The sequence below is a fragment of the Cyprinodon tularosa genome, unplaced genomic scaffold (assembly GCF_016077235.1).
Source record: "Cyprinodon tularosa strain WSP-4 unplaced genomic scaffold, ASM1607723v1 ctg232, whole genome shotgun sequence".
Lineage (NCBI taxonomy): Eukaryota > Metazoa > Chordata > Actinopteri > Cyprinodontiformes > Cyprinodontidae > Cyprinodon > Cyprinodon tularosa.
This window is the reverse complement of record NW_024038870.1, coordinates 421789-447572: the sequence shown is the minus strand read 5'-3', so window position 1 is coordinate 447572 and position 25784 is coordinate 421789. Positions and strand designations below refer to the sequence as shown.

General features: G+C 36.1%; 2 protein-coding genes across 5 annotated transcripts; both read left to right on the top strand.

The window, feature by feature from the left end:
* The first annotated feature begins 1491 nt into the window (after positions 1-1491).
* Positions 1492-9827, top strand: LOC119784710 (lymphatic vessel endothelial hyaluronic acid receptor 1-like). Of its 3 annotated transcripts, none has more exons than XM_038286908.1 (6): positions 1492-1729; positions 3682-3847; positions 5269-5408; positions 5539-5940; positions 7136-7214; positions 7478-9827. In XM_038286908.1, the coding sequence occupies exons 1-6, from the start codon at positions 1645-1647 to the stop codon at positions 7530-7532; spliced, it is 927 nt and encodes a 308-aa protein (XP_038142836.1). In that variant the 5' UTR covers positions 1492-1644; the 3' UTR covers positions 7533-9827. The 3 variants fall into 3 exon arrangements, with proteins under 3 accessions (XP_038142836.1, XP_038142835.1, XP_038142834.1); XM_038286907.1 differs by having other exon boundaries at positions 1501-1729; positions 3652-3847; positions 7450-8623; XM_038286906.1 differs by having other exon boundaries at positions 1507-1729; positions 7450-8623.
* A 689-nt stretch (positions 9828-10516) lies between these two features.
* On the top strand, positions 10517-25768 carry cunh12orf29 (chromosome unknown C12orf29 homolog). Of its 2 annotated transcripts, none has more exons than XM_038286918.1 (7): positions 10517-10750; positions 17302-17416; positions 17506-17601; positions 18270-18386; positions 21721-21918; positions 25039-25208; positions 25320-25768. In XM_038286918.1, exons 1-7 carry the CDS (start codon positions 10661-10663, stop codon positions 25500-25502), a joined length of 969 nt encoding a protein of 322 aa, XP_038142846.1. In that variant the 5' UTR covers positions 10517-10660; the 3' UTR covers positions 25503-25768. The 2 variants fall into 2 exon arrangements, with proteins under 2 accessions (XP_038142846.1, XP_038142845.1); XM_038286917.1 differs by having other exon boundaries at positions 17299-17416.
* The last annotated feature ends 16 nt before the right edge of the window (positions 25769-25784 follow it).

The window sequence follows — 25784 nt, the reverse complement described above, 5'->3', positions numbered from 1 at the left end:
ATAGCACATCCAGTTAGTCAAAGTCAGAAAATTAGAACTACACTGAAAAAGAGGCCAAGCTCCAACATCTACAAACAAAGGTGTTGATGGCAGCAGCACAGCCAACATTTCTCTCCAGGATGGAGTCACAGCCACACGGGAACTGACCAGATGAAGCTACTATGAGAAAAAGCAGAGAGAGCATAGCGTTATGAGTAGAAAAAACAAATACTTCAGAATGAGAGAATATAAATGAAATGAAGCAAAATTATTAAAAGGGGTCTCTATGTCCTCCAGCACTCTAAGCCTATAGCAGCATATCTATAGAGATAGCTATGGATAACCTCTATAAGATTTATCAAAAAGGAAACGCTTAGCCTAAAAAGTAGACAGGGTCTGTCTGATGGACTGAAACTGATAGTTGTTTCCTCGGGAGAGGAGCCTGATAACTAAAGGATCAGCTTTTTTTTTTCTGAAATCAGATTTTTTTTTTTAAAGACTTTGGTCCAAAGACAAAAACTTCAGGTCATCTTTGGGATTTATCGACAGATATAGCTGAATATAAATTGCATAACAGGGGAAATGAATCCAATGCTTGCTGATAATTCTTCTAATCGGAATCATAAATAAATATAGCTGATCTGTGTTTATCTTTAACACAAACTGTTGGATACAAATGTCATGAAAAACGTTTGAGAAAAGCTTAAACTTTTAAAAAAAATTGTATTTCTAGGATCAATTCGATTTTCTGTAATTGATACCAGTTGCGTACCCAGGAGGACCAAATTCTCAAAGGTGCTTTGGACAAAGCAATAGTTTGAGAGTATTCATACGCGCTGTATTCATCACGGGTTTCCATGCATTTTTTATTTCATTCTCTTTCCCCTCTGACACATTAGTTGGCCTCTCAGTCAAAAACTACAGAGGATACCTTACAGTAAAGAGGAAAATTTTTTGAAAAGGTTTAGACAAACTAACACTTTAATGAAAGTATTCTTTTTATGTCCATTTCAATTATTTGTGGCATGAAATTAAAAGAAATTAGAATAAGATTTATTATTTGTCAGACTATTTAATTAACTTGCACTCAAGTGAGATTATATTAAACTATTAAAAAAAAACTAATGAAAAGAAAAATAAGCAAGGTTGCAAAGGAAGAAGCTTTTCCTACTCTACTGATAAGACAAACAGCTCTGAGAGAAATGCTGGCAAAGCAGGAAATATTCTCACCACTAAGCTACACACCCAAAGGGGTAATAATGGTCTTTCATCCATGTTTACGAATAAGGGCCCTATATTACTCATCAGCTTGTTTTTTTTTTTATAGCCAAGGATTATATTTTTACATTTGTTTCTCTTGGATTCCTAAACACTTCCTGTAATCCTGCTTGTATATTTCCTGGACATCCTCTATGATCTCTAAACAGCTTGCTACTGATATATTGTATGTGTCATCTATGCAATCGAATGACCAAAACGATCTTTGACTAAAACACGCTGAGGGCTGCGGTCATGTGGATGCTTGCTCTATCTGGCTCAAAGGCCATCGGGCAGAGCTGGCCTCGGTTTTCCTGTTTCCTCCGCACCATTCAGGGACCCACTTCCGTATTCTGGATTCTTCTTCTAAATTACTCACTACATTAGCTATATATCTCACAGAGAAACATGGCAAGCCAGAGCTGCTTCATGTCCATGTTTCTGGGGTTCTTTACAGCAATGGTGCATCTTTCAGCCTCCAGTCTCAGTAAAGGTAAGAGTGTAGATTTATTTTATCCACATTTTATTTATATAAATTCTTCTTTATTTCCTTTATGATTTTGTAACTCATTTTCTAGTTTTAAAATGCAGGTAGTGTATTTGGATTGTGTTACTTGGTGTTTATTTTAAATGTGGTGCTAGTTTCACTGGTGTTACTTTTAGGAAAAAATTAGCTTCAAATTTCCAAAAAATACAAACTTGTTACCTCTGACATAGTGAGCTTATCAAAAAATAAAATAAATAAGCATGCTTTTACCATTTGAAGAAACATCTGAGGATAAGTACGGTGGGAAATATTTCTGAGCAAACTGACAAAAACCATGCAGTGCTATTGTTTTAAAATGCTTTTTCAATATAAAAATATATGTTTTATATTTATATATTATTTATAGATATATATCAAATATATTAATATATATATTCAAGCACTCCTCCAGTTACTGGTCGATTCCATGACCTAACGGGGCATTGAAGCAACAGGATTAAGCAGCCATTAGCATTTCTATCTCTTTTAGTATATACTTCTAGCTTTTGAAATATTCTCCACCGGAATCAACTTTTTTGTAGTTCATGATTAAAACCGTCATTGGGTTTAAAAACCAATATTTTGGGCTTTTTGTTGCATATTTTTGTTAGCTGTGTCTTTTGTGTGATTCTGCTGATAAAATCCGACCAAAACTTGGAGAAAACACTGCTTTTCCTCCCAAAGGGCAACAACTGATGTGGGAGGATTCCTTCCTATATTTGACTGATGTGGTGTTTCTATAATCTACACCTTTAACTGGTGCTCTGTACAACAATAATCTATAAATTCATAGAGTACTGGGAAGCAAATAACTGTGAGAGTCAAACTCTCCTCATTCTTACCTATTTCCTATTAAGCTATTTTTTTCTTCAGACTTCTGTTTATTGAGCTTTTTTCATGTTAATAAGAATTGAGATTACTATTTTAAAATATTTATATTCAAATGACACCTTTATCACTCTCAGCAATTGTAAGAGATGTTTGAGTTACCAAAGAGTCGTTTTTTGTTTTTTAGATATCTGACTTAAAATACAAAACTCTCTCTATTTCTAGTTATCAGAACTTCCATCCATCCATCCATCATCTTACACGCTTGTCCCAATTGGGGTCGCGAGGGGTGCTGGTGCCTATCTCCAGCAGTCAATGGGCAAGAGGCGGGGTACACCCTGGACAGGTTGCCAGTCCATCGCAGGGCAACACAGAGACACACAGGACAAACAACCATTCACACACACACTCACTCCTAAGGACAAATTAGACAATTAGAGAAGCCAATCAACCTAACAGTCATGTTTTTGGACTGTGGGAGGAAGCCAGGGAGAACATGCAAACTCCATGCAGAAAGACCCTGGGCCAGGATTTGAACCCAGAACCTTCTTGCTGCAAGGCAGCAGTGCTACCCACTGCGCCACTGAGCAGCTGATCTTTGGACCAATGATTGTTTAGGATCATTACGGGTTTTGCATAGAATAAAAGCTACATCCATAAATGCACATCAGTAATTGATTAAATACAAAATTGCACAAGAGTCTTGTACAATTTTGAATAAGACTTTGGAAAAGTTGAAGAAAGGGAAAGTGTGAGGAAGCGGAATATTGCTTCTTCTCTTATGCTTTAAATATCTCTAAGAAACTTGTAATTCAACTTTAGAGGGATAAAAACGCTTCTTGGAAGATGTGGGTCTCAAAACTTAAAAAAACAGACTTCCCTACTTTCTTTAGGTATCTTATAAAGTTTAGAAGCTGCGATTACAATTTGGACATATTTAAATCTATTGGTTTTGTGTTTTAGGTTATTTTATTGTGTTGAAATATACGTTCTCTAATACCTTTATTATTTTGTACTGCCTTCAATAACAACTAAAATAAATGATGGATTTCATCTGAAAGGTTAACCACCATCGTTCTGCAACATTTTAGTTCCGGTTCAGTCTGACAAACCAATGGGAATCTTCCTGCTGGGGGATGGAGAAAAGTACACCTTAAACTTCACTGAAGCAACAGCAGCCTGCTTACTTCTGAACGTCACCATAGCAACCGAAGCTCAGATGCAGGAAGCAGTGCAGCACGGACTGGAGACATGCAAGTAGGACGATCATTGAACTACATGCATGAAGTCCCATGAGACCAAAAGTAAAAAACAAAACAAGGACATGTAACTCATTATTTTGTGAACATCTTAAATCTTTATTTATCTAAAACCCTCAGATATATTAACCCAGTTGCACAACCAAGACCAAAGCTGTTACTAGATGTATTTCCTTATTTTCTTTACCAAGTAAAAGTCTTCAAACTCACTTAATATTTCCACATTTTCTCAAATTACAGCTGTAAAGTTTATCTAAATATGCAATGTGATATATATATATATATATATATATATATATATATATATATATATATATATATATATATATATATATATATATATATATATATATATATATATATATATATATATATATATATATATATATATATATATATATATATATATACGAACAAATACTTTGTAAAGGCAAAAATTTATATTAGGAAATGTTGGATCATTTGTCTTGCCTTAAGATATAATTTCTAATTTTAAGTGCTCAGCATGCTTATTTCTAAATTAAAAAAATCTTAAATCAAGAAATATTATCAAGTAAAATGATCTTGCTGCATGGAGAAAAAATTTTATTTAGTTTGTGTGCCTTTTTCATAGAGGATATTTTTTTCTTCCTGATTTTAGACACAGTGTAAAGCCTAAGAAACACAATAGAAAGGCAACACTGTGCAAATTGATGTAAAAATAGGTTAGAATTCCTTTATATTAGGGTATTTGAGCTTAACTTACGAAAGTGAATAAGATGATTTTCTTCCTTGAAAGAAGAAAATTAGATATTATGCACTTTAAATAAGATAATGGATTTGGTTTATGGAGTGAGGATGTATTTCTATTGGTCTGCTGGATGTTATTGCAACAGCAATATTATTGGTCAATGTACACTTCAAGCGATTAATTGTGCTGGGTTGAAAGGGAAGAGGATGTGTCTTTTAAAACTCTATTTAAAGAGAATGGAATTAAGAAACATAAAATCTTATAATACACAAATATAATAAAACACAAAAATTACCCTCAAACTGTAAAATATCCTTTTTTTTCAATCAGTATTTCATATTTTATATTCTTTTCCTTTTTTTTTTTTTTTTTTTTTTTAAAGATTTTATATTTTTAAATTCCATTCTCTTTAAATTACATTTTCTAGATCCCATTCTCTTCACTTCATCCCAAATACAAACACACATCGACCAATAGAAATAAAGGTCACTATTTTTTCAGGAAATCCAGCCCCCAGAATAAAGAGAAATTCTGGCAAACAGAATTGGAAACGAATGCAATTCATAATTATATTATATTACTCTGTGCTGGTATACTTGTCCCATTTGGTCAGCACTTGCTAATGTCATCATCATCATTTGTGATTATAAACACCTTTTTTTGTGTTAAACATTAATTGTTTCCAACAGATATGGCTGGGTGGCTGAAATGAAAGCTGTCATCCCACGGATAAAACCTGACCCTAAATGTGGAGCAGGGAAAAGTGGCATGGTAGTGTGGCAGGCAGCACTTAGTAAAAAATTTATGGTGTATTGCTTCAACACTTCAGGTACAGAACATCCCTACCCACTGAACATAAAACCTATGCTAGCATTAATGTGGCTCAAGCTTTATTCTGTGTGTTTTCTCTCTGATTTAGCCTCATTTCAAACATTTCTGTGTGTTTTATCTGCTCTAAGCAATTACAGATCAGAACCAAACTTTGAAACCAAGCACAGCCAGTCCACAACCTCCCAGATCTTCTACCTCACTGGAAGCGATGATCCAGACCTCAGCATATTCTGCATCTACATACAGATCAACAACCCGTTTGCCACCAATAGTGGATAATCCCACCAAACAGACCCCTTCAGCTTCAGACCCCTTCACAGAGACAACAGACCAGCCTTCATCTTCCCTCTCCTCCTCCTCTGTTAAACACCTGTCCCCCTACGTTCCCCTTTCTCCTAACCGTCTGAGCACCCCCATACCCCCCAGGGTCACTTTTGCCGTTTTGACCTGCAGTCCGTCCTCAAGTCCCGCTGTTTCTTCTGAGCTCAGTCTGCAACCATCGGTTAGCCCGGCAAGCCTCCAGCTAAGTGGTAAACTTTTTTTTTTTTTTGGATTCACTATAAATAGTTTGCAAATATTAATTTACATCAAAACAGAAAACAAAAAGATGAGGGAAGGGTAATGGTGACATGTTCATTTATTCTCTTTGCACATAAACTTCAATATCATCAAGAAATCTAAACTGATCATTTTAAATGTATTCTGTCACAGTTATTATTTTGTATTAGATTAAAAAAAAAGGTTTTTAGGTGTGAAACTGATTAAAAATAATTTCACTCATTTAAAAAGGCACATAGTCACATTGTTTGAATTTTTTATTTATATGTCAGTAAGCCAATCTGATTGCATAGAACCTTTTTAATACCAATGACGGTGTCCTGCTAGAATAGTATGTTTTATTTTTGTCTTTCAAGCTTTTTTTTTTTTTTTTTTTAGCAAATTTTGTTAGTAAATAAAGCCTTCTGTGTATATTTACGATAACGGCATCCCGGATTACATCTCAGCATGAGCACAATAGGTCAACAAGACGAAGCATTGGAGCTGAGCGAGTGCTGAACTCACAGCGTCATTTAAAAAAATGAAACGTAAAAGATCGAGGCTAGAAAGGCGCATGAAGATGTTTTATTCTAGGAGGGATAAAACTGGGGTTGCTCTGGAAAAAGAGTCTGACTATTGAAGTTCTCTGAAGCTGGAGCTAAAGCTCAGGAGCGTTCTGATGTTACCATAAAGCTGATAGACACCTGAGGAAGTGTCTTTGCTAATAGTGCTGCTAGTATTATATCGTATATCCTCTGAGCTGTTGTTTTTGAGCATTACAGCACAGTCAGTACTTATCTAGCAGCTGCATTATCTGGCTTTCTGGTAGTTAAGTGGTACTGCCAATAGATAGCGCCACAACTGTTTTTGTAAGTTCATTGCACCCAATGCTGAGGTTCTATTTAGGCTAAAAAAGGAAAATCAAAACACTATTAGACAGGTGACTGGAGTTTATAGTCTCATTTTATCGTACAGATGAGATAGAAGCAGATCAGAATAATGAGTAATAAAACACCTTAGAATAAGATGCAGTTAAGATGATATAGTTGACCTTTGTTTTGTCTCAGTAAAATAAACCCATAATGTTTCTGCTCCTTTTTTGTCTAAAAAAATTTTAGTGTATCCTTTAGACAGACGTCTTTTCGATGGTCTGTTTCAACCTTTTAAAATGGTTTGTTTCTTTCTCAGCCGCTCACATCGTACTCATTAGCCTCAGCATCATTCTGCTTCTTCTTACGGCAGTGACCGCCTGGTGGTGCTACAAAGCGTGAGTCATGTTCCTCAATAATTCGGTGGCTTTAAATTCATTCATAAATGACACTTTTATTAAACTGAAAACATGTAAAATGGATCAATTCCACATCATCTGCATCCGTCCTTCTATACAAGACTTGATGGAGGACGAGTAACTTTGATTTTACTACGATTATTGAAGCAATCGAAAAATCCTCGCATTAGAGAGTAAAGAAAACATGATTGTGTTTTTGTTCTTTATGGCAAAGGAAAATCTGCCGGTTGTTTGTCCGGCAGCTCCATAAGGACGACGTGGAGACGGAGATGTGGAAGAACACGCACAGTGAGATAGAGCTACAGAGTGAAGACGGAGCAGAAATGGAGCTTGATGAAGAACTGAGCATGAAGTACTCCAGTGATATTACACTCTGTGTGAATCCATGCCTGGAAACAAACTCTTTAGAGTAGCTGGTGATTCTGGAGCCTGATTTAGATCCTGGCGTCGATCCGACATGTTGTATGAAACACCACAGACAAAATCACTCTGTAAACTACAGGCAGGCAGAAAACACAACAACTTGAGGCTGAAAAGAGGCAGACTATTTTAGTTAGCCACAATTCTGAGCAGTTTATTATGGAAGTATGTTTTTGCCACCTGAAATTAAAAAAGATGGCACATGGTATGTCATAATAATAACACTTAAAGGCATAATTATAAGATTTTAAATAATAAAAATGAAATCTAAAACTAATTTGTGAAATTTTAAGTAAAAATATGAGATTTAAAGTCATAATTTCAACTTTCATGAGTCATAATTATGAGATATTAAGTAATAATTATAAGATTAAAGTCAAATTTGAGAGCCTAAAGCATAAATATGAAATTTATAACCATATGATCCAAAGTAATAGTTTTGACTCTCATAAGTCATAATTGTGAGGTTTTGAGGAATTATTATAAGATGTTATATGTTGTTAGAAGTTATGAGATTTTAAGCCATAATACGATTTAAAGTGCTAATTCCCACTCTCATAAGTTCTATTGACGAGATTTTAATAATGAGGAGAATTGAAAGTTAATTATGATATTTAAATAGATAATTATGACACACTTTGTATCCCATCATTATATCATAAAGACAGACATAGGTTTGAACTTTGACTAGGCCATTAGGTGACTAAGCTTTCATTTAAAGCATTCTATTGTATCTGTCTGCACAATATATCACAACTATATTATCATGTGTATCCTAACCACTGTGAGTCTGTGCAATATCAAGATAGCAAAGAAATACTTGGACAGTAATACATATTAACACATTTTGTCAATTCATTCATGCACTCCATGTTAAATGTACATTTTGTGATGCTTGTTCTCTGAAGGAGCAGGAAATGTTTTAGGGAGGCCATAAAGAAATAATAAAAGCATGTATTTGTTGTCAACTATGCATTTTACTGCCTTTACTGCAGCTGTAGCCATAAGAAAGTTTTTCTTCCAAATCACACTATTGGGTTTTCAGTTTTTCCCCAGTTCTCTGGATAAACCACTTTTTTCTTATTTATTATTATAAGCAGCAGTGGGTTTAAGAATTTTGGAGCCCAAGGCAAAGGCTGATATAAGGCCGTCTGAAATGAGACATAATATAGAAATAAATAGGGTAATTATACTGATGTATACATTTAACATAATGTGTCTGAATTATTTGTTTTACTTTTTAGTCCTTTCTTTTTTCCAAGTCGTCATGTTTCTTTTCCTTTTGTCCTTGTCTTTTTTTTTCTTCTTCTGTCCATTTCACACATATTCCGCTCCCTTTTCTTCCTGTTCCTTTTTCATTTTGTCTTCCTTATCTCTCTTATTTTTATTTTTTTTATGTTTATATTTTTTTCGCCCTTTTGTTCCTAAATTCTTTATTAGTCAACGGCCTCAGGAAATTTTGCAGTGAGATGATTCTGACTGACTGACTTTATTCACTATCCAATCTATACCAGTAACATGCTCCAAACCGCAGATTCATTTGCCCACACGCAACCATAAAATGTCTGGGTCACCATTGATTGTGCTTTAAGAAAAAATACCTAAATCACTTTTTTTTTATTTTTATCCATGATTATAAAAAGCATTATTTTCTGACAGTATAAATGCATTTACATCCTGTTTGGCTCATCACTGGTTTCTACTGGATTTCTCCCAGAAATGGGATCCTACCCTACTCCTGGTAGCTAATTTTTTTATTTTATATTTGTAAATAATTGTAGTATTTTGATGTTGTATGTTTGGTTTCATTGTGCTTTAATGGTATATAGTGCATGATCTTAAAAAATGACACAACCCAACTGGAGTAGCTTCTTATAATCTTTTTTTTTCTTCTCTTCTCTCCTTTTCCTCCTGTTTGTTTTCATGTTATTTGCTGCTGTCTCCTGGATCCTTTTCGCATGTGTGCAGTAAGATGGACCGATTCAATGTAGAGGACACTGAAGACTCACTTTTTAGCAAAAGTACTAAAATCAAACACATAATTAATGTTCATAAATAATAACTGTATTGACTATATGCATATGGGGAGTTTTATGGAGCTCTCAGGAACTTGGGGTTCATGAAAATATTTTATTTCTTTGGTAGTAAAATAAAATAGTTATCAACCAAAAAGTAAGTTTTTTCTCATTTGTTTGAGTTCACCTTCAGCTGTGATACATCAAACCAAGTAGAGGAACAGACTGGATGTAGAGAACAGCCTGGGATCAACCAGCACTTAGTTTTACCTAATGGTGATTACGCCACTGAGTTTAAATTTATATAACCATAATGCATGTCACCTAGAAAGGAAATGAATTGTCCTCTTGCTCAACTGTGCTATACAAACAAACTTGCCTTGCCAAATTATAGATATTTCTTTGGAATTTGCTATATGCAGCAATCAAGCAATTTAAGGTTTTACCTCAAGCACATATGATGCCATTGTTTTTACCCCTAATTACATGTACAACCATGTATAACATTTATTATTATTTCACAGGAAGTTCACTCATTTTGAAATTGTTAAATGAATTTAAAAAAGGGTTTGAATTTGGGTGCATTATTTTATATATTGACTATATGTACATATTTAAAACCATTATTAAATATCATTTTACTTTGAAAGCACTCATAATTTAATTAATACAGTAAATCTGGTTTTATTACTGGTTAAATAATGTCACGTTACCCAAAATTATATATATACATATACTGTATATATATTTATATTCACTATATTCCCGTTTATCAAGCTATTTTTGTGCGACTTTCCTCCAGACAGCAAGGTGGCGCTAACGAGCCTTCCTTTACTGTGTGATTCGATTAACATTTGGTCAAAGAAGAGTCGCATCATACTGTAAACACATACACATGCTGTCCGCTTGCTGCTAACATTATTGCTTTCGAGGATAACTTAAAAAACCCAAAGAATAAAGAAGGCAGAGGAATCCTGCTCCTCCGCCGCCATGCGCCGGTTGGGCTCCGTTCAGCAGAAGATACCCTGTGTTTTTCTCACCGACGTTAAAGACGAAGCGTCCAGAAAGCGAGAGCATCAGGTGAGATAAAAGCTAACTATTAATCACCATCTCATTTATTCTGCTTCTCTTATGCTCTAGTCCGCATTTATTATCTTATTTCAAGTGGATAATATGCAGTTAGTTCATTTTCACGACATTTTAGGGCGTTAATCTCATTCACCTCATCAATTTAAGGATAAATGCATAGATTTTAATACATTTTCACTTTATTAGCTCAGTTTTGTCTGTGCTCTACTAAATGCGTTTCCTATGAAGATGATATTGGCTGATAAACGATACCTGAATTGTACCAATTTAATATTTCACCTTTACTATTGATTTGATCATTTAAAAGTTCAGTCAGCTTTAAGCTGAAGGAGATGACTTTTATATAATTTAACATCAGGGGATTGATTATCTAAAAGAGAATCTAGGATCTAGATACATCTATTTCTAGGATTTCTAGGTTTCAGGGCTGTCAACTTTTCACCAAACCTTGGTGTGTGGAGTAACGTGACGTGACGCTCGGCCAAGGAGGGAGAGCGTCAGGTGTAGAGAGAGAGTGGAGATGCGGAGCAGAAGAAGGAAGGAGGGGGAATTCCGACCGTGCTGCGGACGCCGACAGCCAGAGGAGTTTGGTGCAGTGAAGATATATGCCTGCAAGTAAACTTGTCTTAAGAAAAGTTTGGGTGTTGGAACCGTGCGAGTGGTGACAGCTGGCGAGCCGCAGCGAGAAGACGGCGCTGGGGTCCATGAACGTTGGTTCGCTCCGATCCGAACAGGTCGAACATTCCTTTCTCTACCCTCTCCCTTCTTCTCGTCTATGGAACTGTGAGTATACCCTGCCACCTGACTTCACCGAAGACAGCATTGCTTTAAGGAGCCTTTTGCACTTTGGGGACAGAACTTTTGTGCAGCTGCGGGGCGGGGTCTCACCGAACGGATAACCGGTGTTCGATTCCAAGGAACTGTGCTTACAGTTGTGTTGGTGGACATTCGGGACGCCGTGACGTTATTGCCTATATTGTTTTGCTGTATGTTTGTGATGTATTTGTATGCCTAGACTGGCGGTAACACTGATGATGTTTACTTTATGTGGGTAAATTGGGGTTGTCTCACCACGGTTTGCATTTTCAAATGAGGTTACTGTTAAATGATCCAGAATTTCAGTTAGTACGGTCCCGGGACATATTTGATAGTTTTGAGTTTTTTTTTTAAATTTCGATTCAAAATAAGAGTTTGGGTTCATAAGGAACTGATTGCATTTAAGTGCCTCTGAAGGCTATTTGGTGACATAATTTTCTGTTGATTAATCCAGGCCAACTTTTATTTTATGGTCCGATTGTTTCGTTAAAAAAAAGCAATTTACTATTCCATTTCCATTTACTAGTTTCTGAGCTTGAAGCTCTAATAAAATATAATTGTTTATCCAAACTGGTGGTTTATTCTAAGTTGTGGGGGGGAAAGACATCAACATATCACACTCTCACAGGCGCATACTTCAAATAACTTCTACGCTTCTTAACCTACTACTAGTAGTATTAAGTGATACAGGATAGAAATTCTCATGTAAGTTCAGGCGCTTACATTGGGGTGAGATTTTGAACCCTGTCAGGGTTAGATGAATACAGGTGCAGCTATAGGTTGGAGGTTTTCAGAGGATTTAACTGAAACAAAGTGGCAAAATGTGGGATTTCTACAGAACAGTAAATGTTACTGAATTACAGTGATCTTTAGTTATGTGGAAAATTTTCTCATACAATATACATTATTTTTTATATTCTGGTGATTTTTAAAGAATTGAAGTAATGCAGAACGGGGCCTACTAAAATACTTTCATCTTAAATATACTTTAAACTAAGAATATCACAGCTGTGTTTATTATTTCTATGCAGTTCTAGTAAATTAAACAATGCGGAACTAATAAGTAGTGATGGTGAGATGAAGCCTCATGAGGCATTGAACCATTTGGCCAAATTGCTTCAACGATCCCCAAAGTTCATGAAGCTCCATGTGAATATGTCACCACCTACTGGTGGAGTGCAAAACTACAATTTGTAATAAAATTGTGTTTTTTGATGCAATTGTTTTTCTCTCTCTCCCCAATAGTTTCCCCCCCATTTTTTGGTCTTGATCACGTTGGAAGTTGTGTCAACCAATCTTTTGGCTAAACCAACCTAATGTGGCAGCATTTTTACCCAATCTATATTTTTACTAGGGCAAACCAATACAAATTAGTCTCATTAGCCAAAATAATTAAACATAATCGCAACTTTCAAAAGTCAAAGGAAGGTCTTGAACGATCAACCTCAGGAGTGGGAATCTGTGTCTTACAGATGACACCTCTTATGTGACCACCTGTACAACTTGAGAAAATACTACTTAACACTAATGTTACAGCTGTGTCTGGTGGCTTGCTCAGATTTTAATCATTACATTGTTTATTCTATCCAAAATAGATTTAAGCAACTAGATTGGTTAGAAAAACAACCAATCTATTCTTATAATCTATCCAGCTGACTGCAACTCATACAATCTCCCACATCTTGACTGAATACTGAGGCTGTTTAGAAGCCTCTCAAAATTCTTGTGCTTTCTGAACCACTTCCTGAAGCGGTCACGTGGTATCATGGTAGCGAGGCCTCGGACGTTATGAATTTTGGCCCCTCCTCTAAATGAATCACGCCTCGACACGCGCTTAGAAGAAACACTGCCTCGTCGCTTCTCCTCACATCACGACTAATAAGTTATTACTGGATTACAGGCACCAATACAGGAACCACTGAAATCAAATCCTCTGCAAACTACACTGTGTATGAATATTTGGTAATAGGCTAAGGATTAAAAAGCTTTTTATTATGTTATTAGTTTTTTTGTTTTTTTTATACAATTGACAAAACATTTAAACAATTCAGACCTCCTAGGAGGCTGTAGATACTAGAAAAACTCTCCATGACATAAGGCAGCATTATTCTGGATGTTTCATTTTTGTAGATGTGATGGAAATTAAGTGTTTAACCCATTTAGGCCGGGAAAGCATTACCGCATTTCTACCATTCAAGCCGGGGGTGCTGTTGCGTCATTCTACCATTGACGCCGGGAGAGCATATAAGTCAAGCAAGAAGAAAGAAGTTTTTTTCAAGCAAACATGGAGGAGTTTGACAGAGAAGAGTTGTCGGAAGGCAGTGATTTTGAGGAGTGTGTCGGCTTTGATGACGGTATAGATGAAATGATGACTTTGAACGCGCTGAACCAATCGAACTACCACCGCAATGCACGGAGTGTTTTCAACCGCACACCTGGAGTGAAAGTTGATTTGCCTGCAGACACCACACCGCTGCAGGCATTTGAGCATATTTTTAATGAAGAACTTTGGATGCATCTAGTTACCGAGACGAATAGGTACAGTGACCAAACAAACCAAACTCCAACAAGAGCAAAGATGGCAAAGTGGTCACCCGTGACTGTGACGGAGATGAAGACATTTATTGGGCTGTGTATGTAAACCTCTCTTCAGGACGCAGTTCCCCCAAAATATGTCCCGGGACAGATTTGTGGCCATCTGGAGGTAGGTTGTATGCAATTTATAACACAGACATATGCATTATTATGCATAATAATACTGTTAATAAGTAATCATCAGATAGTTATTTATGTAATGTTTGTTCTTTATTTTGAAAACGTTTTATATTGCACATTCTCAATGAAGACATGATCACATATGGAAAAAATAAAAGGTTGAATTTTTTTTTTTTGATTACTGCTTTTCACATTTTTTTTTTTGGAAGAATTTCAAAGATAAAATATATTTTGAGTTCTATCTGCTACAGAAGCTGAGATATCAATAATTAAGGCGTTGACACAGTTGCTGAATTTACAGAAAAACTTCAGGTTTTAGGGGTATTTTTTAAAATCGGCCATAGGTTTTTAAGATGTTTTTTCCAGGCGTTTTAGGCCTAAATGGGTTAAACATATTCAGTGGAACATAATAAGGATAAATGAGTATGGTAAGTAATAATAACATTAGAACATCCATGTGGTTTCTCCTCTATGAATCCAGGATAACTGAGTTGTTCTTCACATCCTCTCTGAATGTAGTTGGTCCTTTCCTTTTCTTTTTGTTAACCTCCTTTTGGTTTGTGAGGAATACCTGAATGTTTTAAGAATTAAAATGTTTGTGTTGCTTTAATTCCAACGATAGATTATTAAACTAGACTGAGCAATAATGATTTAACTTGTGAGCAAAGCATGGACTAAAACTGGGACTAAAAAAAGCACCAGGTAAAGAGAAAACAAACCATTTGATGGGATCCTACACTCACTCTCCACATCAATAATTTAAACTAGCGGCTGTATTTTTTATTAATATTTACTCGAGTAAGTCTACTATAATTTACAAAGAGAATTATCCTAGTCCAGATGAGATAAGATGAAAATTAAAATGACGTACCACATAATAACTGCTCAGAAATACTTAATCTTTGTTCAATATCTGGCGCAGTGAATAGGTGGGCTGGTGCAAAAATACAGACTGGATGTGAACCTGGCACGTCCTCCTGTGTTAGCACTAAGGTTGTATTAAAAACGCGGACTGGATTTTGATCACCATGGTATTTTTATACCTAAATAAGTGGAACAGAGTTGAGTTTTAATGTCTGTCATTTTTTAGTGTGAGAAATTGGGAATATGGAGTGAGATTATGTGAAGACACTGAGATGGGTGAGTCTCACTCCCAATGGGTGAGAGTTGACAGCCCTGTGGTTTTCAAACGTTTGATCCATTTTTCATCACTTTACAGTTTTAAATCTTAATGTATTGTTTCTTTAATTTTTTTTTCATTAACTTTATGATAGGTCAAGATTCAGTAGTACATTAATGTGCAAATTAAATCCTGCAGGGTTTTTAATTTCTTGTTGCATTTAAAACTCACAAGGCTCAAAATCGCCTTCGTCTAAGATTTAAGTCTTTTGCTGCCTTTATAAGGCCTTTACAAAACAACAAAATTTGATTAATGACTAAATAAAAAAAATCAGGGTTGTACTTATAGACCGGTCATCATCCACCATCATCTCTTTAAACAGTTCTTTATTATTTTAAAGCATGGCTCATGTGCTGTTAAAACTAGTTTGTTCATTGGTATAGGGCTGAAAAAAATTAATCAGATTTATCTATTATTGAAATAATCATCTACTAATTTAGTAATCGATTATTCGTTAACTGGAGAATAGACTCTAAAATATACCTTTAGCTGACAGAGCACCTCATGTAGAGCAGTAATTATATTACAGTTGCAAGAAAACATATTAACATTTTTCATTTACGATGATAAATTGTTTCCATTAGTCAGTATGCTGTATACTCAAGTGGCAAAGTTTTAGTTTCACCTGATTTTATTTTGTAAAGAATATTTTTTAAGGAACCTTTGGTTTGATTATTGACAGATACCCATATTAAGGTGTGGGCTAAAAATAAAAAAATCTTCCATAAATAAATAATACACTCATTTCTTCAGCTGTTTCACTCTCAGTCGTCATTTTTCCTCTAATTCAGACATTCCCGAAATTTTCAGTCTGAGACTCAAAAAAATGAACAACACATCGGACTGAGGATCCCCTAAAAACACGCCTCATTGCTTCACCCTATATTTATTTAAACATATTGATTGAAAATAATTATATAAACACTATGAAACATTTTGTTTATGTCATATAATTGTTTATTTTAACCATTTTTTTATTATTTAATGTGATATTGACTTATTAAATTGCAATGAATTGCATTCAATGAAATAGATAAATGTTACATCTCTGTGTTTTATGCAATATGTATTTATTTGCTGCTATATTCTGTCCCTCTGTTTACATTAGGGATCACATTTCATCATTGTTCAAACCCCTCCTTTAATTTGAAGGCTGTTGGGGTCTTTTGGACAAACAATTATTTTAATGATATAAAAGTAGAGCATTTGTCTCCCTGTAGATCCGTCCTTATTGGGATCTTTGAACACCTTACGACGTTGGTCGGATCTGTTTAAATCAGATTCCCTCTGAAGCATCGTCTGTCTTCTTTGGGCTCTAAAAACTTTTCTAAAACCCACATGTTCCATCTAGAGCTGATCCATTTTGCCAAAAATCTATTTTGATATTTCCAACCAATATTGTGATTTATGTATTTTTTTTCTCCATTTCCTCCCAGTCTTTTCCTGAACTTGAAAGCTTTCTTGTCCAGAGTTTATTGTTTCGGGTCTCTACTGTAAGCTCTGAGTGAAGAAGTTCTTTCTTCTATTAACTTGTATTGATCTGCTGCAGCTCTTTCTTCTTTGTGGCGGCAAATCCGCTCTAAGCATATTACTGGGGGAGAAATTTAGTGTCTTATTTTTGTTAAGTGTAATCCTGAGTAACTCCGACATTTGAAAATTAGTTTTAAAATTGCTAATCTAATTAATGCCCCCCCCCACATTGTTATTCCACGTTGTTCTTCTATGTATATATAAACAATGAAGTCTCTATTTTTAGTGGCTCGTATATATTTGCTGTCTCAGATGAGCTCCACCTTTTATAAACGCTCCTCTTTCTGTCCATCTTCAGCAGTTTCAGGTAGTTGCCACTGAAAAGGTGAACCCTTTAGCCATAGAGGCAAACGTCGACGATGCTCTGGCCACAGAAAAACTGGACGGGACCTGCTGCTACGTTACTACGTATCAAGGTGATCAGGATGATGCTTCTTGTTTCAGCCTTTAAGAAAAAAACAAGTGAGCAAATGTTTAATAATGAATGTTGTCGTCTTGTTATCAGGTCAGCCGTACCTCTGGGCCCGGTTTGACAGGAAGCCCAACAAGCAGGCAGAGAAGAGGTTTAAGAAGCACCAACATGCTCACAGGAGCTGTAAAGGTAGCGTCTTTGTAGTGGAGCATGGGCGGTTCTACACAGTGGCCAACGGGGGCCAGTGCCCCTGTCCTGGCCCCTGTACTTAAGGCATAATACTAAGAGAAGTTCTAATGATGATATGCACTGGAGCAGACATGGTTACTGGAAGGTCCTTTGGATCTATTTACATTTTTTTTCTTTATAAATTATGTTTTACTAATTATTTAAAAAAAATAAGGGGGTAGCTTCAGTGGTATTGAGATAGGAGCCCAGTTTTCAACTGTTAAATGTTTTTTAAAAAACAAATTAAGAAAAATACTAATAATTTTTTACAGCTGAATTTATTAGTTTTGCTTAAGTTCTAATTCTGATTTTATAGAAAAAGGTTATTTTAACTTGCATAAAGTCAAAAATATGTAACATTCCTAAATTCTGATTGTATATTGACCTAATAAGACAGAATTTTAATTAAACCTAATAGAATAGAAATTTGTCTTCTTGCAGCTTTCTTAATATATTTGAATCACTTTCCCTTTTTTAAATTTCATGCTTTTCTGTTCCCCCATGAAAACACGCTGGCCCCCTCCTGGCCCCCTGGTACATTTTGGTCTAGAACCGCCACTGTAGTGGAGCAAACATGTTCCTCTGTTTTGAGTTTTATTTTATTTTTTCTCACTTGGTGTTTCTTCCAGGCTTCTCCTGGAACGTGGAGGAAGACTTCAAAACCGTGCCTGAGACGTGGATTCCTGCTCACAGGGTCAAACATCACAACGGACATCCCGTTCCTGATGAGCACGGACATATCCCAGGTTCTTTGATATCCTTTGTCTTCCAGTTTTGGGTTAAAAAAAGTTGATTAAAGCTTCTTTCAATTAAAGGTTTTTTTTTTTTCAGAGAAAAGATATCAAGTGTGCGAAAAACCTCTTCAGTACTGAGACCCATTAGGAAATAAGAACTGTTACATCCTTGCAGCTTTCAGCAGGTTTAGGAGGGACGGGGTGTCCAAGGGGATGGCATTCAAACACCTGATCAAAGATTTTTGGCTATTTGATGCTCCGAAGCATAACAGGTGTGTTTAACACATCTGTGAAGATCCTCAGTCATCCAGGTCATGATCAAGCTTGAAAAGCTCAGTCTAGGCAACTGGAGGTGAAGTTTCCTAGAAGTGGTTTCGCCTCTCATCCAAGAGGCTTCTTTAGTTCTGATAGTGGGGAGCACTGAGAATAATATACTATTGGTGTAACAAAATAATAAAAAAACAAAAGGTGGCTTTGATCTCTGCTACTGGATGGGCTATGGAGCTGCCCCTGTGGGGGGTGTTAATGGTTGATGGAGGTGGTGGGGGGTTTGATCACTCTTTAACTTTAACACAGATGGTAAAGTGTCAGAAACTGTTGCTACGCATCTTTTTGTAAAAGTCATAGGCTGTGTTCGATTGTTCTAATCACTATATAGTGTTACACCATTTTAAATGAGTGTCCGAACGTCTAGTGGATGAAAAAGTAGTGGACTCCAGATTTTCCACACTGCCCCTTGTAACACAGTGATCATGCATGGTCACTAGACGAGCAGATATATCACAAAACGTTTTGGGAGGAGAGCTCTCCTTGCAAAGCATCATGGGATTTGTTGTCACAGCAGCCTGCAAATAACAAAGATGCCATAGGCATCATGCAGGGGGTTATGTGACCAACAGGGAGCGAAAAGTAGTGATCATCTGTCTGAACGGGGAGTTAACTGAGTTCACTATAATGTCCACTATATACAGGTGTTGGTCATAAAATTAGAATATCATGAAAAAGTAGATTGATTTCAGTAATTCCATTTAAAAAGTGAAACTTGTATATTATATTCATACATTACATACAAACTCATATATTTCAGATGTTTATTTTGTTTAATTTTGATGATTACAAATGACAACAAATGAAAATCTCAAATTCATCATATCAGAAAATTAGAATATTGTGAAAAGGTTCAAAATTGATGGCCCCTGGTGCCACACTCTAATCAGCTAATTAACTCAAACCACCTGCAAAAGCCTTTAAATGGTCTTTCAGTCTAGTTCTATAGGCTACACAATCATGGGGAAGACTGCTGACTTGACAGTTGTCCAAAAGACGACCATCGACACCTTGCACAAGGAGGGCAAGACACAAAAGGTCATCGCTAAAGAGGCTGGCTGTTCACAGAGCTCAGTGTCCAAGCACATTAATAGAGAGGCGAAGGGAAGGAAAAGATGTGGTCGAAAAAAGTGTACAAGCAAGAGAGATAACCGCACCCTGGAGAGGATTGTGAAACAAAACCCATTCAAAAATGTGGGGGAGATTCACAAAGAGTGGACTGCAGCTGGAGTGAGTGCTTCAAGAACCACCACACCCAGACGTATGAAAGACATGGGTTTCTGCTGTCGCATTCCTTGTGTCAAGCCACTCTTGAACCACAGACAGCGTCAGAAGCGTCTTGCCTGGGCTAAAGAGAAACAGGACTGGACTGCTGGTGAGTGGTCCAAAGTCATGTTCTCTGATGAAAGTAAATTTTGCATTTCCTTTGGAAATCAAGGTCCCAGAGTCTGGAGGAAAAGAAGAGAGGCACTTCATCCACGTTGCTTGAAGTCCAGTGTAAAGTTTCCACAGTCAGTGATGGTTTGGGGTGCCATGTCATCTGCTGGTGTTGGTCCATTGTGTTTTCTGAGGTCCAGGGTCAACGCAGCCACATACCAGGAAGTTTTAGAGCACTTCATGCTTCCTGCAGCTGACCAACTTTTTGGAGATGCAGATTTCATTTTCCAACAGGACTTGGCACCTGCACACAGTGCCAAAGCTACCAGTACCTGGTTGAAGGACCATGGTATCCCTGTTCTTAATTGGCCAGCAAACTCTCCTGACCTTAACCCCATAGAAAATCTATGGGGTATTGTGAAGAAGAAGATGCAATACACCAGACCCAACAATTCAGAAGAGCTAAAAGCCACTATTAGAGCAACCTGGGCTATCATAACACCTGAGCAATGCCACAGACTGATCGACTCCATGCCACGCCGCATTGCTGCAGTAATACAGGCCAAAGGAGGCCCAACTAAATACTGAGTGCTGTACATGCTCATACTTTTCATGTTCATACTTTTCAGTTGGCCAACATTTCTATAAATCCTTTGTTTTTATTGGTCTTCAGTAATATTCTAATTTTCTGATATGATGAATTTGAGATTTTCATTTGTTGTCATTTGTAATCATCAAAATTAAACAAAATAAACATCTGAAATATATGAGTTTGTATGTAATGTATGAATATAATATACAAGTTTCACTTTTTAAATGGAATTACTGAAATCAATCTACTTTTTCATGATATTCTAATTTTATGACCAGCACCTGTAGTTCCTGCTCCATATATTGACTGAGAGATTTAGGGGATTCAGACGTTACGTCCCCCCTAATCACTATATATGGCACTATATATTGTTAGGCAATTTTAAATGAGTGTCTGAATGTCTACTTGATGGAAAAAGTAGTGGACTTAAAATTTTCCGCACTGCTCCTTGAAAAGTAGTGATCAACAATGGTCACTAGATGAGCAGATATATCCCAGAATGCTTTGCAATAGCTCTCCTCACAAAGCGTCATGGGATTTGATGTAGCGGCAGTAAATAACAAATATGGCGCAGGCAGGTGGAGGTGGAGTTACGTGACCAACAGGGAGCGAAAACTAGTGATCATCTGTCCGAACGGTCAGTTAACCGAGTTCACTATATAGTCCCCACTGTATATAGTGATTGAGGGATTTAGGGGTTAGGGCAGATGTTTTGTTAATGAGGAAAAAAAAGGTCAATCTAGAAAAGAAACTTTAAAAAAAAATTTTTATCAAAAAAGGTTTTGGTAAATTTATTTTCAATTTTTTTCTTTTCTGTTTATAGATTTTTTTTAATTTATTTCCAATTAAAATCTGTAGAAAGGGGAAGAAAAAAAATTGTTTCATTTATGAATAGTTTTTTTTTTTCATGTACAAAATGTATTCTTCCCTTGCAACAATAATACAAATCACATCAACTGCATACAGATAAAACTAGCTCCATGAAAGTATTTTTAAAGCTGTTATTTTCCAAAAGCAACAATGATCAACCATCAACTCTGATTGCTGCAGGCTGGGTTCCGGTGGAGCGGAGCAATAAGCAGTATTGTTGGCACTCCTCTGTGGTCGATTACGAGGTCGGGGAAGCTCTTGTTATGAAGCCCAGCTGCGACGATGAGAACATGTTGGAAATAACCGCAGTCCCATTGGCAGAGCTTCAGGAGCTGACGCTGGAGCTCATCGGAACCAATGTCAATGGAAACCCTTACGGTGAGGCAGCTCTGTGTTTACATTCAGGCTGCGGAGGGAAGGAAACTCTGCTCTGAACGCTGCAAAAACAATCGAGAAATAAGTACAAGTGTATTTACCCTTAATTTGAGCAGTTGAATTAGATAATCTGCCAAAGACATACGTAGTTCTACTCTTAAAATACGATAATTAGATAATATGCACTTGAAATAATGCAATGTATTTAATTTTTCTTATTTTACGTTTAAATTGTGTTGTTCCATTGGCCAAGTGTCTCATTTACCTCCGCAGTTCAAGAAAAAATGCTCTCATTTTAAGTAAAAATTACTTCTTCAGATGTAAGTTTTTTGCAGTGAAGCATGCATCCACTGGAGCGTAGACTCCTTTCTTCCTTAAGTTATTCCCTAAATGGTGCCTATTTAACCACTGGTTTAAAGGCGCTACTAGCCCAACTAGTACTATTAACGGTATCGATACGGTACCTTAGCCATTCCTTTCTGAGTCAAAAAACAAAAGATGACCAGTTTATTTGGTAAACATCTACGACAAAAGCACAATAAATAAATAATATAAAAATAGCTTTTTTCATGAAATTAATACAATAAGGGTTAATGTATAAAATAAAACTATCTAAAAGTTTCAGACAAGTATTCAAAAAAAAGCCCCGTATTAAATGTACAAATAATTTATAGCCTAAACATTTGTTGCTTGTTTTAAACGCCACGATTAAACATCCTGCACTAATTAAAAGAATGCAAACTTATTTCACTGCTTCATATGTTTGCTTTGCATGCGTACACACCTGCTGGATCTGACTGAGAGGCAGAGCTTGCTGATGAAAACCGCATCTTTGTATGTTGGGCACTTCGGCGAAGTGTTTTTGACAGATGACTTGCGTTCTCTCCTTTCCAAGCAAAGCTTTTATAACAGTAACTGCAGCAGGCGTTTTCAACATCAGTTTTGCAAAAATCAGGCTTTGGACCTTTTTGTTTTTTCTGCCTATAAATAAAATGATTTTATTTGTTTTTAAAACTCTTAATGGCCTTGCCCTTCCTTATCTGTCTGAGCTGTTACATTCTTACACACCCTCCCGTTCCCTTAGGTCAGCTGATCAGTTACTTCTGAGGGTCCCAAAGACAAATTGCAAGCTCAGAGGAGACTGTACTTTTTCTGTAGCAGCTCCTAAGCTATGAAATGATCTGCCTTGTTGATAGCCATCCTGTTTGTGATAACTACATCATAATTACACTCCGCTTCATTGAAACGAGATGATAAATAGTCTGACAGTATATCAGAGCGACATCCACTTCTATTAATGATACTTTTATATCCATGTACATTAGAAACGCATATTTTATTCATCTTTTTTTCAGTAACCTAGGTTCCTGTTTTATTATATCTTCTAAATATGTGATTTAATAATGTACAAGAATATATTTCCTTGTTCACTCAGTATTTAATACAGCTGGCACAATAAACTGTTACAGTATAATAATGTTTTTATTTTTTTATTTAGCATATTATAAAATATAATTTGTAGGGATGCACGATATTGGGATTTTGGCCGATATGCCGATATTTTAAAACTCATGTAGCTGATAACCGATATCGTTACCGATGTTAAAGCTGGAAAAAAATAAGTAGTCGTTGAAAATAGCAGTTTTGTTATCCATTTCTGACACTTTGAAAAATAATATACTCAAATATATTTTCATATGCTGATATCAAATTGATTTTTAAAAACGCGGGTATCGATCTATTTTAATTTCAAAATCAAAATTTCATCGTTCTGTTACAAACTCTCGTGATATTTTGCAAATTCTTGTGAGATTTTGTTAGTAAAATAGACCGATACCGCGTCAATATATCAACATATAAAAATATGGCAAAATTTCGTGAACTTTCGGGGGATTTCGTAGCATAACGATGACATATAGCAATATTTCATTAGTAAAAGAGATTGATATGGTTTTTTTAAATGGCAATATATCAGCATATGAAGATATTGTGATATTTAAATGTATCAATATTTTTTCCCTCGTCTTTAGAAGTTTTTAAGTCTGTAAAAAAGAAGTTTTTGAGGAAGAAGAAGTAGTATTTATTTTTTAGACTTTAGAAACTCAGAAGCTGATCAAATATCGGGTTAAATATCGGTGGGGTGGCCGATGTCCGATATTCCTTTTTAAGGCCGATACCGATAGGGGGCCGATTATATCGTGCATCCCTAATAATTTGGGCTCTTATGTGAATGGTAAGGTCTTCTTGATATGGGAGCAAATTTTTAAAAAATGTTTTATAAATGATCAAGAAGTTCAGTCAACTTTATTGATATCTGACATCCCTACATAACATCGATTCAATCGTTGTCCCGCCCACTGATTAACACTAACTTAAGCTCTCAAGAATTTGTAAATAAATTGCAAAATGTTATTTAAGTTATTTTTAGCATAATACTGAGCTCAGGGTCTTGGCAAACTGGTGAGTAGTTGTGTTGCTCTGTGTGAATCAGCCAATTAGATGTCAGGGCTTCTATAGCAGGCGCTTTAATCCCACCCACTAAGTTTGATGGGCCATGTTGACAGTTTTAAATAATCAAGTTGATAGTTTTAAACCAACTCTGCTAGAAATAAATAACTGTAGGTTTAAACAACTCAATTCTAAAATGAAATTTTATACTTTAATGATGTACAAAATATATGGTACATTGAATTATTTAATGGTAGATTTTATGTTACATTCATTTTTTAAATCTTGCATGTAGTTTAGTCGCTTTTAACACTCCGTAGAACTGGAAACAAATCTTTTCATTCAAGATTCATTGTTTTAGGAGTGTCTATTGTCGTGTATATGAATTTGAAAGTAGTTTTTTTTTTTATTGAAATAATTGAATTGAAATTAAATCAATAACTTGACAATTTTTAGCATAATAATTGTTTTTCAAAACCGTACTATCAAGCCAAAGGTTATGATAAATGTTGTGACTCTATGCAGTCATTGGTGTCTTTATTAGGGCAGCGACCTGATCAGTGCACCTGAGCTAAGGCTGCTCTGTGGAGATGCGGATATTTAAAAGGTTAATTTAATTTTTCTTCCCTCATCATCACAGCTTTCATCTATAGTCAAGTTGATTTCTCTGTACAGGACTGGGAAGTAAGAAGCAGCCCGTCCACTGCCTGGTTCCGCATGGCTGTATTCTGATCAGGAACCCCCCACCTGTGGACTTCCAGCAGCTATGCTCCTGGTTCCAGGAGAGCTCAGACGGTCAGGTGGAAGGCATCGTGTGGCACTGCAACGATGGCACACTGGTTAAGGTAGGAGGAGCTGTCATAAAGCATTAGCAGCTGTTGTTCTTCTAGGTTTATTTAATGTCGTTTGTCACGTTTCATACCTTTGGTAGCAAAAGCGTGTGCTTATGTTGGCAGATTCACCGCCACCACCTGGGACTGAGGTGGCCAGACGGTGAAAGCGGCCTCGCCAACCGGCCCGTGACCATCCGCCTCGAAGGAACGGTTGACGCCTACAATAGTAGAGGCTTGTTGGCATCATTATTGTCACTGAACGGACGCAGCTTCAGTCGGCTTCAGGACGTTCAGTATGAGGTGTAAATTGTTTTTGCTGCAGGTTAAAGCATCCTGAACGTACAAACTATCCTCAACCTTCTTGATGAGAAACTGAATTTAAAGGAAGTCTTAATTTAAAAAGGTTTTAGTAGGAGGAAGAAGCATCATTCTAATAAATGACACCAAATAGATTTAATTGTGAGGATGGTTTACAAAGGCACAGCTGGAATGTGAAACTTAATTGTTCCTGTAAATACTGTAAATAAAATAAAATGTTCTCTGAAGAATAAATTCAAGACAATTCCAACCAGTTAAAGTATTTTTTAT

What these genes read in the sequence shown, in the direction of transcription:
- LOC119784710 (XM_038286906.1), top strand. Translation starts at nt 1,645, where the DNA reads ATGGCAAGCCAGAGCTGCTTCATGTCCATGTTTCTGGGGTTCTTTACA. An exon ending in GTATTGCTTCAACACTTCAG is followed by an intron (nt 5,409 to 5,538) that starts GTACAGAACATC and finishes ATCTGCTCTAAG; the next exon opens with CAATTACAGATCAGAACCAA. An exon ending in GGCAAGCCTCCAGCTAAGTG is followed by an intron (nt 5,941 to 7,135) that starts GTAAACTTTTTT and finishes TTTCTTTCTCAG; the next exon opens with CCGCTCACATCGTACTCATT.
- cunh12orf29 (XM_038286917.1), top strand. Translation starts at nt 10,661, where the DNA reads ATGCGCCGGTTGGGCTCCGTTCAGCAGAAGATACCCTGTGTTTTTCTC. An exon ending in CTACGTTACTACGTATCAAG is followed by an intron (nt 17,417 to 17,505) that starts GTGATCAGGATG and finishes TCTTGTTATCAG; the next exon opens with GTCAGCCGTACCTCTGGGCC. An exon ending in TGTCAATGGAAACCCTTACG is followed by an intron (nt 21,919 to 25,038) that starts GTGAGGCAGCTC and finishes TTCTCTGTACAG; the next exon opens with GACTGGGAAGTAAGAAGCAG.